Consider the following 12001-nt stretch of genomic DNA (forward strand, 5'->3'; position numbering starts at 1 on the left):
ATTGACATCAGGGATAACTCAGATCACACAGAGGAGTTAGGGATAGCATCCGATCCGTCACAGCTGGAGAGTAGGTCCACACATCTGTCCGCTTCACTGCGTTTAATGGAGGAGGAGGAGGAGGAGGAGGAGGAAGAAGAGTTGTCCGATGATGTGATGGTGATACAGGAGGCTTCCGGGCAACTTCGAATCGTCCCATTGTTGCAGCGCGGATGGGTAGACATGGAGGATGAGGAGGAAATGGAGATTGAACTTTCCGGTGGGGCCAGAGGAGTCATGCCAACTAACACTGTGGCAGACATGGCTGAGTTCATGTTGGGGTGCTTTACAACCGACAAGCGTATTGTCAAAATCATGGAGGACAACCAGTACTGGATCTTTGCTATCCTTGACCCCCGGTATAAAAACAACATCTCGTCTTTTATTCCGGTAGAGGGGAGGGCCAATCGCATCAATGCTTGCCACAGGCAATTGGTGCAGAATATGATGGAGATGTTTCCAGCATGTGACGTTGGCGGCAGGGAGGGCAGTTCCTCCAGTAGGCAACCAAGTTCTCACCGGTCCACACAAACGAGGGGCACACTGTCTAAGGTCTGGGACACCTTGATGGCACCCCCTCGCCAAAGTGCCGCCACGGAGGGTCCTAGTGTCACCAGGCGTGAGAAGTATAGGCGCATGTTGCGGGAATACCTTTCCGACCACAGCCCTGTCCTCTCCGACCCCTCTGCGCCCTACACGTATTGGGTGTCGAAGTTGGACCTGTGGCTTGAACTTGCCCTATATGCCTTGGAGGTGCTGTCCTGTCCTGCCGCCAGCGTCCTATCTGAGAGGGTGTTCAGTGCAGCCGGTGGCATCATCACTGACAAGCGCACCCGTCTGTCAGCTGAGAGTGCCGACCGGCTCACTTTGATAAAAATGAACCACCACTGGATAGAGCCTTCATTTTTGTGCCCACCTGTGTAAAGCACCCCAACATGAAACTCCATGTCTGTACTCAACCTCTCCAATTCCTCCGCATCCTCATACTCATCCACCATAAGCGTTGCACAATTCTGCTAATACTAGGCTCCCTCCAACATGATTTCCCCCAACTCTGCTGGTTAGAGGCTCCCTCCACCCTGATTTCCACCAACTCTGCTGGTTAGAGGCTCCCTCCACCCTGCTTTCCCACAACTCTGCTGGTTAGAGGCTCCTTCCACCATGAATTTGCCCAAACTGGGCTTTTTAGAGGCTCCCTCCACCATGAATTGGTCCAAACTGGGCTGGTTAGAGGCTCCCTCCACCATGAATTTCCCAAAACTTGGCTGTTTAGAGGCTCCCTCCACCATTAATTGGTCCAAACTGGGCTGGTTAGAGGCTCCCTCCACCATGAATTTGCCCAAACTGGGCTGTTTAGAGGCTCCCTCCACCATGAATTGGTCCAAACTGGGTTTTTTAGAGGCTCCCTCCACCATGAATTGGTCCAAACTGGGCTGGTTAGAGGCTCCCTCCACCATGAATTGGTCCAAACTGGGGTGGTTAGAGGCTCCCTCCACCATTAATTGGTCCAAACTGGGCTGGTTAGAGGCTCCCTCCACCATTAATTGGTCCAAACTGGGCTGGTTAGAGGCTCCCTCCACCATTAATTGGTCCAAACTGGGCTGGTTAGAGGCTCCCTCCACCATGAATTTGCCCAAACTGGGCTGTTTAGAGGCTCCCTCCACCATGAATTTGCCCAAACTGGGCTGGTTAGAGGCTCCCTCCACCATGAATTGGTCCAAACTGGGGTTTTTAGAGGCTCCCTCCACCATGAATTGGTCCAAACTTGGCTGTTTAGAGGCTCCCTCCACCATTAATTGGTCCAAACTGGGCTGGTTAGAGGCTCCCTCCACCATGAATTGGTCCAAACTGGGTTTTTTAGAGGCTCCCTCCACCATGAATTTGCCCAAACTGGGCTGTTTAGAGGCTCCCTCCACCATGAATTGGTCCAAACTGGGCTGGTTAGAGGCTCCCTCCACCATGAATTTCCCAAAACTTGGCTGTTTAGAGGCTCCCTCCACCATTAATTGGTCCAAACTGGGCTGGTTAGAGGCTCCCTCCACCATGAATTTGCCCAAACTGGCCTGTTTAGAGGCTCCCTCCACCATGAATTTGCCCAAACTGGGCTAGTTAGAGGCTCCCTCCACCATGAATTGGTCCAAACTGGGGTTTTTAGAGGCTCCCTCCACCATGAATTGGTCCAAACTTGGCTGTTTAGAGGCTCCCTCCACCATGAATTGGTCCAAACTGGGGTGGTTAGAGGCTCCCTCCACCATTAATTGGTCCAAACTGGGCTGGTTAGAGGCTCCCTCCACCATTAATTGGTCCAAACTGGGCTGGTTAGAGGCTCCCTCCACCATGAATTTGCCCAAACTGGGCTGTTTAGAGGCTCCCTCCACCATGAATTTGCCCAAACTGGGCTGGTTAGAGGCTCCCTCCACCATGAATTGGTCCAAACGGGTTTTTAGAGGCTCCCTCCACCATGAATTGGTCCAAACTTGGCTGTTTAGAGGCTCCCTCCACCATGAATTGGTCCAAACTGGGGTGGTTAGAGGCTCCCTCCACCATTAATTGGTCCAAACTGGGCTGGTTAGAGGCTCCCTCCACCATTAATTGGTCCAAACTGGGCTGGTTAGAGGCTCCCTCCACCATGAATTGGTCCAAACTGGGGTTTTTAGAGGCTCCCTCCACCATGAATTGGTCCAAACTTGGCTGTTTAGAGGCTCCCTCCACCATTAATTGGTCCAAACTGGGCTGGTTAGAGGCTCCCTCCACCATGAATTGGTCCAAACTGGGTTTTTTAGAGGCTCCCTCCACCATGAATTTGCCCAAACTGGGCTGTTTAGAGGCTCCCTCCACCATGAATTGGTCCAAACTGGGCTGGTTAGAGGCTCCCTCCACCATGAATTTCCCAAAACTTGGCTGTTTAGAGGCTCCCTCCACCATGAATTGGTCCAAACTGGGCTGGTTAGAGGCTCCCTCCACCATGAATTTCCCAAAACTTGGCTGTTTAGAGGCTCCCTCCACCATTAATTGGTCCAAACTGGGCTGGTTAGAGGCTCCCTCCACCATGAATTTGCCCAAACTGGGCTGTTTAGAGGCTCCCTCCACCATGAATTTGCCCAAACTGGGCTGTTTAGAGGCTCCCTCCACCATGAATTGGTCCAAACTGGGTTTTTTAGAGGCTCCCTCCACCATGAATTGGTCCAAACTGGGCTGGTTAGAGGCTCCCTCCACCATGAATTGGTCCAAACTGGGGTGGTTAGAGGCTCCCTCCACCATGAATTGGTCCAAACTGGGCTGGTTAGAGGCTCCCTCCACCATTAATTGGTCCAAACTGGGCTGGTTAGAGGCTCCCTCCACCATTAATTGGTCCAAACTGGGCTGGTTAGAGGCTCCCTCCACCATTAATTGGTCCAAACTGGGCTGGTTAGAGGCTCCCTCCACCATGAATTTGCCCAAACTGGGCTGTTTAGAGGCTCCCTCCACCATGAATTTGCCCAAACTGGGCTGGTTAGAGGCTCCCTCCACCATGAATTGGTCCAAACTGGGGTTTTTAGAGGCTCCCTCCACCATGAATTGGTCCAAACTTGGCTGTTTAGAGGCTCCCTCCACCATTAATTGGTCCAAACTGGGCTGGTTAGAGGCTCCCTCCACCATGAATTGGTCCAAACTGGGTTTTTTAGAGGCTCCCTCCACCATGAATTTGCCCAAACTGGGCTGTTTAGAGGCTCCCTCCACCATGAATTGGTCCAAACTGGGCTGGTTAGAGGCTCCCTCCACCATGAATTTGCCCAAACTGGCCTGTTTAGAGGCTCCCTCCACCATGAATTTGCCCAAACTGGGCTGTTTAGAGGCTCCCTCCACCATGAATTGGTCCAAACTGGGGTTTTTAGAGGCTCCCTCCACCATGAATTGGTCCAAACTTGGCTGTTTAGAGGCTCCCTCCACCATGAATTGGTCCAAACTGGGCTGGTTAGAGGCTCCCTCCACCATTAATTGGTCCAAACTGGGCTGGTTAGAGGCTCCCTCCACCATGAATTTGCCCAAACTGGCCTGTTTAGAGGCTCCCTCCACCATGAATTTGCCCAAACTGGGCTGGTTAGAGGCTCCCTCCACCATGAATTGGTCCAAACTGGGGTTTTTAGAGGCTCCCTCCACCATGAATTGGTCCAAACTTGGCTGTTTAGAGGCTCCCTCCACCATGAATTGGTCCAAACTGGGGTGGTTAGAGGCTCCCTCCACCATTAATTGGTCCAAACTGGGCTGGTTAGAGGCTCCCTCCACCATTAATTGGTCCAAACTGGGCTGGTTAGAGGCTCCCTCCACCATGAATTTGCCCAAACTGGGCTGGTTAGAGGCTCCCTCCACCATGAATTGGTCCAAACTGGGTTTTTTAGAGGCTCCCTCCACCATGAATTTGCCCAAACTGGGCTGGTTAGAGGCTCCCTCCACCATGAATTGGTCCAAACTGGGGTGTTTAGAGGCTCCCTCCACCATGAATTTGCCCAAACTCTGCTGGTTAGAGGCTCAATCCACCCTGATTTTCAAAACAAATGTTGGTGCCAACCTCAACTTACTACAAGGGCCAAATTCACTGCTGGTGACAAGCTCTCCTCACTGCAAGTGCCAAATACACATGTTTCAAGGTGTTTTCCTACTGTCAGAGAGGTGGTATTGAGTGTGTAAAGTGTGTAGTTGTTAGGCTGTGATGTTGGGGTAATAGAGGGTCTTTGGTGTGTTAGATGCCCCCAGACATGCTTCCCCTGCTGTCCCAGTGTCATTCCAGAGGTGTTGGAATCATTTCCTGGGGTGTCATAGTGGACTTGGTGACCCTCCAGACACGGATTTGGGTTTCCCCCTTAACGAGTATCTGTTCCCCATAGACTATAATGGGGTTCGAAACCCGTTCGAACACACGAACATTGAGCGGCTGTTCGAATCGAATTTCGAACCTCGAACATTTTAGTGTTCGCTCATCTCTAGTAGCATTATATGAAACCATTCATATGAATCTGCCCTTTTCTCATTGTGTAAAAACCTGTATCAAAACCCCTCATTGTTACTCTGATTCTCTCACTATGCAATTCTCTACTATTTGGGCCTCCTCTTACTAAATTCTCTATAATTGTCCTGAATGCGGCCACCAGACTCATCTTTCTGTCACTCCAGTAGACAGATGCATCTACCTTGTGTCAGTCGCGGCACTGGTTGCCCGTCCACCACAGAATACAATATAAAATTATCACTCTCACCCATAAATCCATCTATAGAGCTGCACATCCAAACATCTCCTCCATTATCTATATCTACCACCCTACTAGTCCCCTCCGTTCTGCCAATGACCGTAGACTTGTTATCTGAATAACCCATAACTTTTCACGAGCTGCGCCGGTGCTCTGGAATGCTTTACCCCGGACAATCAGATTAATACCCAACTACAGCAGCTTCAAACATGTCATAAAATCACATCTGTTTGGTCAGGCTTATCACATAACCTGATCATATTGTTCTACACTACACTAACATTTCCTATCCTAAATTAACTTTTTTTATCTCTATTCCTCAGATCCTGACCCCTCCATCTAGAAGTTACTCTTCACGCTATGCACTTAGTATCTGTATATTCGCAGATACCAGCTCATACAGCTCCAGTTATATGACCTTATTATAAAATGGTTGGACCATTGTACCATACAAGCCCTTTTACCTCGTGTCCCCTTATTTCCTTATAGAGTGTAAGCTCTTGCGAGCAGGGCCCTCACTTCTAGTGTTTGATCTGTTAATACTTTGTAAAAAATATGCAAATCTATTCTCCAGGATGTAATTAGGAGAACAGTGCACTCTGTACGCCGCCCTCTAGGGACAGCCCCCTTAACATCATGCATGACTCAGTTCACAAGTCTACTATCATGATGCGGGGTTTATTGCCAATTTAGTATTCCTATTCCAAAAGGAAAAGATTCCCAGCTTTGGACAGCACTGTTTCGGTCTTTTGGACCTCCTCAGCATAGCGCAGCGATACTGATTTGGCAAAGAGAGACTACAGACCAGGGTCAGGGGATAAACATACACATTAACGAGAGTGTGTGCCTACATAGGCAGTACGGAGACTTACAAGTCATTCCTGCTCCGCTAGGGATTCTGGGTAAAAAATATGCAAATCTATTCTCCAGGCTGTAATTAGGAGAACAGTGCCTCTGTCTGCAGCAGACAGAGGCACTGTTCTCCTAATTACATCTATTGTAATGTATGGGATCAATCACTTAAGATAAGGTAAATGTGGTAAATTCTGCGACTAATGGCTTTAATTACCTCCATAATCTGCTAATCTGCATGTTTTCTTCAACAAAACAGGAAGTTGCAGTCTAAAGTCATTATAGTCGGCAGTCTGATAAGGAACTCTGTTATCCACAAACCCTAAATGGCCCTCTGTTAGTAACGCCCCATCTAATACAGCTCATAAACCTGAAGCTTTACTAAATGTTATGGTATTCTAGCGGAGGATCCCGTGAAGCGTACGGATTCTGTTATCAAGGCCAGTGCTGGACGCCAATGATAGCAACAGAATTCTGAATAATCACAGGATGAGACCTCCAAACTAAACCATTCAGGCTGCCGTGGCCCCAAGGTCATGTTTAAGTAGTAAGACTTTGCACTATTTTCTGTTACAACTGCATCTCCAATGGATCCAAGTGCCGAATGACTTTGAGTAGTGTTTCCACTAAAAAACCTAAAGTCTACGGTGCAGGTTTATTAGGCCTTGTACATCAGTTTTCTGGCATACGAGGCATTAAAAAAGTTGCAGTTTACTTTGTACAAATTGAATTTTTCTCAAAAATTTGGTACTTTTTTCTGTTTTGCTCTGCCCACACCAATTTCATAAATGCGGTGCACCCTCCGCCAGGGGAGGGGATATGAACACTGGCATGGAATATGCCAGTATATTTTGGCACGTTTATATATCCATCGCTTTTTTAGCTGTGTTTCACTAAGTGGGGCCTTAAAGGATTATAAATCTCATCTTCACTGCTTATGTCTTTCTTGTTTTAGGACCACCAACTATTGGCGAAATTGTCCGGAGGCCGCAGGTGAGTTGAATACCTTGGTGAAGCCTAGAGCCACCCTCTCCCTACTTCACCATTCGGCCCCTGTCTCTGCTCCTGGTCTCTTGGGAGCAGAAGGTGTGATGTGGTGAGTAGGTGAAGCCTCTGGGAACAGAGACAGAAGAGAAGAACAGCAGGGGAACGGGGCAAGGTTTTAGTTTTTTTATTTTATGTTTGTTTGATTCTGTGGGGGTACCAGGAGCGGAATATAGAACTGTGGGGACAACTTCAGGGAGAACGTATACTGTGGGAACATCTGGGAGGGGACATCAACCTGAGGGGGCAGATGGAGGGGGACATTAAACTGTGGGTGCAACTGGGGGGGGGGGGGCTTTATATTGTGAGGCAACTGGTGGGGGACATTATACTGTGGTCACACCAGTAGAGGGAGTTTATGCTGTGGGAGCAACTGGAGGAATTCATTATAATGTGGGGGCAATTGGAGGAATTCATTAGAATGTGGGGGCAACTGGAGGAATTCATTATAATGTGGGGGCAACTGGAGGAATTCATTATCACTGGAGTCAAAGTGGAAGTGGGTGGGCCTATACTCGCAGAGGCGCTCTTAGCGTGCTGCAGATTCTGTCAATCTTTCAGTCCTTGGAAAGATGGGAGGTATGCATATAGGATGACATTCATCAGGACATGGCGAGCTGGACCTCAGCCCAGTAAGTACTTTATATCATTGTCGGACATAGGACATGACCTGTTTAATGAGATTTGCTTCAAATTTAATGTCACGTCTGATTTTATAGAAACTCTTGCAGCTCTTCTGTATAATTTATGGTTGGCAGCCAATTACAGTTTCTTGCTTCTCAGAAACAATAATATAGAAATGAGCAGACTTGGCGAACGACACTGCGGCACATTTATCATTACTATCTAACTTTCTATCATTCATAATTTTAGACACATTTATGAATCTGTCATACAGACCTTCATAAACGTGAAGTGTTTCTAGAAGCTCCAAAATTCTGTCTCACCATGAGACAAATATTTAGTGCAAGACATAATTGCATAACATAACCAGACAAATCATTTCTCGCTTATTGATTCAAATATCTGGCGCAGGACAGGTATTTTTGGCGCACTAAGTAAATTGTAGAAAATTCTTCACACCATTTTAAACTTGGTCTTTATGGCCCAGGAAATCTGTGCCATATTTATTCTTCTCTGTTTCATAAATGTGTCGTAAAGTTAGACACTTCTAAACCACGCCCATTCTGTTCTGAACCACGCCCATTCTGTTCTGAACCACGCCCATTCTGTTCTAAATCACGCCCATTCTGTTCTGAACCACGCCCATTCTGTTCTGAACCACGCCCATTCTGTTCTAAATCACGCCCATTCTGTTCTGAACCACGCCCATTCTGTTCTGAACCACGCCCATTCTGTTCTGAACCACGCCCATTCTGGTGCACATTTTTCAACTCGCCTGTCATATTTTTCTATTCTTTTTGGCGCACACTGTTCATAAATATGTCGTAAATTCTGTGCATTATGAATTTTGGTGCAAGTGTAGACAGAAAACTGTCAGACTTGGATTGATAAATGTGTCCCAATGTAAATAGATAGGGACGAAAACAGGATCTGTTGGGGGGTCACTTATGGTCTATGGAGGATAGGTGGGAACCTATAAAGCTCTGGACTCTGCAGTTATTATTGCTATGGCATTTGGTCTGGTCTGAAATATGCAGGGGAAATAAGGAGCCCGATCACCCGAGTGGGGTGAATTGGTGCGTTCGAGCTAGGGTTTGGAACAGCTGGAGGTAATACACATTGTTTATAACCAGATATGGTGGATCCGAGGATCTCCCACGTTTGGGCCTCGCTTGGAGCGAATGAGATAAGAGTTGTAAGTTATGGTTATTATATATATTTAGAATTTGTTTGTATTTTATGTTAATAAAATGGCCGGTGGGCCAATAAAATCCATTTAAGTATTTCTGTGTTTATTTTATTTTTTTTTTTTTTATTCTGAAAGGAGATGACAATGCCTCATCATGCTGCTAAAGTTTACAAATATATCACAGCAGTTTCATCTACATCACACACATCAAAGCCTTCATGCAGGGGGCCATAGGGTATGGCATATTGTACGGCTATAGAGCTGGGGGCTGAGGCTATGTTCACACTAATTAGTTTCGGCACCAATACCTCTTCCTCTCAGGAGTGTCAGAAGGACACTAGTGTCATCGCTGGGCGGTAAGGAACGCCATCCTTTGACAGTACAAGACTATGGAAGAGTACTATCAAGGGTAGAGTTCCTCACTGTCTACAATGACGCTAGGCTTTAATGGACGCCCTTTTGACAGAGGAGAGATATCATTGCCAAAACTAATAGCACCAATATCTCCAGCCCTGGGGTGTATACTGGGAAAGCTGACAGTGCGCTGAATCGGCTTTCTGGCAGTATATAATACTACATATGATTATGACGATGACCATGAGGTCTTCCTCTTTCTTCTTCTGTTCCTTAGCTGCTATGGACTCCTAGTATATCTTCTCTTCTCAGCATATGTGTGTCTATGTCTGTATTATATTACTGTGTATTATCCTGTATCTGTATTACTATGCTGCTGTAACATACTGAAATTTCCCCATGTGGGACTATTAAATGATTATCTTATCTTATCTTTCTGAGGACATGAAAGGTCCTCTTTAAAGAACCACAGGTTGAGCATCTGAGAGTTGAAAGTGACTGCCAGCTGCCCACCCCTTTTTTTGAGGATAATATAGGCTTATGTCCAATGACAAAAAATATAGAGCAAACAGACACTAGAGTGAGCACTGCCATTAGTGGTAGAGGTGAGCACAGTCCATTAGAAGACTATAGTACCAGGCACACAAAGCACTCAGGTTATCGGATTATTATGGGACCAGGGCTGTTAGCGGCACAGATGGCGGAGGGATCACTCACCTCGTATGTATTTCCCAGCAGAACAACACGCACATACTGTAAAAAGGGTCATATATGTGATCATGTCATCTATAGCTCAGTACATTTCTATTTCTATCCTGACCCATATATCACAGACACTTTACCATAGGCTGTGTTCACATCGGCTTTGGAGGCTCGCTTAGGATTCACCGTCATAGATTCCGAAAAATACCGCACAACATGCTGCACTATTTCACCTGGTAAATTGATGGACACTATGACGGAAACCTGAAGGACCTCATTACTGTCAGTCTGTGCCCGATCAAACAATGGAGCTGACTAACGTAAATAAACAATGGTGTGAACAGAACCTTACCAGCAGCTATCGTCAGTGCTCATTGTCATCCTCTGCTGAATAATACATGACTAGCGGAAAAGAGTTGGGGAATGGAAGTGACAAAAGTGACAACGTCTCTGCACACATTTCTGGCTCATTAAGAGTTCTCTAGGAACTGCAGCAACCCATGGGGTGCCTGCCAGAGGCCCAGTGACTTACATAATAATAATAATAAATTTTATTTATATAGCGCCAACATATTCTGCAGCGCTGTACAATTTGTAGGGTTCAGATACAGACAGATACAAAACAAAGAACGTCATTTCACACAATGGGACTGAGGGCCCTGCTCACAAGAGCTTACAATCTATGAGGTAGAGAGGATGACACAAGAGGTAGGAGGGGCGGCATTGCAATAAGGGGCGGCATGATCAATGAGTGTCCTTAGCAGTCGCCAAGATATCTCCTACATACGTCACCGGCTCCTTACCAGCGGCAAGGACCAGAGGGACTGACAAGCTTGACAACAAAGCGCTGGGGATAGGCGAGCATGCTTTTTTAATTTTCTTTCATTGTACACCTCCCATGGCCGCCCCACAGGTTGCTCTAATTCCTGGAGAATTCTTTTAAACAGGTTGTCGCTTATCAGCCTGGCTAGCTTTCATATCATTGAAATATTCCTAGTATGGACAAGACTATATTCTCTATTTCGGGGAATTTTAATAAAATAGGTACAAATAGTGGCAGAGCTCATTGCGATGGCCGGCTGTAGAAGATGTAGAAGGCAATGAAAAACCCCCAACGTGCAGTAATGCAACAACGTCTAGCCAGTGGACTGGGAGACATGGTGCAGGAGCTGGTGGGGTTGCAAGAATTGGGGGGGTTTAGTTTACAATGCACTGCCTACTTTATAAAATATAACTTCAGCCTGAACAAAGTGAATCCAACACTATGACCTGTGTCTTTAAATTGTTTTCTGAGGTTATCATTATCAGATTGGTGGGGGTCTGGCAAGTGGCACCTCCGCCGATTGAATGTTTGGAGAGACTACATTGCTTGGACCAGTGGTGGTCCCTTCACTACACAGTGCCATACACTGTATAGTGGCCATGCTTGGTATTGCAGCTCTGCAGAGCTGCACACAGGCCATGCAATGAATGAATGGACATCAATGGACTGTGAAGTGGACGCAACCCTGCTAGTTAATACTTGGTGGCGAATATTATAAAATTGACACGAAGGGGTCTATTAGAGAAGAGGAGTCAGAAAGTGGATGGCCATCAGATACAACGATGGTATATTATGGAGTATAGGCAGAGTGTTTAAGTGCAGTTCCAGAATGGTTGATGGATTTTAACCAAAATTCATGACCTTTCCCATTCAATTCAGTGGGAACTTGAGCTGTAGTTTATAAGGCGCTGTTTGTACCCACATCGTATTGAATTCCACATCAATACCAAAATGCAGACCAGCCCAGTCGTATACGGTAGATCAGTCGCATATAAAACTGGAATTCCACTGCAAAAATCTGACAGACAGCTATCAGCAGGAACTGCCTTGGATTTTTCCACATGTATGAACATATCCTTAGAGTATTTTACTGATTTCGATATGTGAACGGATCTGACAGTGTCAAATTATCTTTAAATGATGAAAAAT

At 46.5% G+C, this 12001-nt stretch overlaps 1 protein-coding gene across 5 annotated transcripts in view; it reads right to left on the reverse strand.

Moving 5' to 3' along the window:
* The window catches only part of REEP1 (receptor accessory protein 1), a 75431-nt gene that overhangs the window by 25077 nt on the left and 38353 nt on the right, over window positions 1–12001 (reverse strand). For 3 of the 5 annotated variants that reach the window (XM_075261282.1, XM_075261265.1, XM_075261286.1), the window contains exon 7: window positions 10045–10080. The exons of the other annotated variants lie outside the window; for them this stretch is intronic. In XM_075261282.1, the coding sequence (XP_075117383.1) occupies window positions 10045–10080 (36 nt within the window). The remainder of the gene's footprint in view (window positions 1–10044; window positions 10081–12001) is intronic. 5 annotated transcript variants of the gene reach the window in all.

Source organism: Leptodactylus fuscus, chromosome 1 (genome assembly GCF_031893055.1).
Source record: "Leptodactylus fuscus isolate aLepFus1 chromosome 1, aLepFus1.hap2, whole genome shotgun sequence".
Classification (NCBI taxonomy): Eukaryota; Metazoa; Chordata; class Amphibia; order Anura; family Leptodactylidae; genus Leptodactylus; species Leptodactylus fuscus.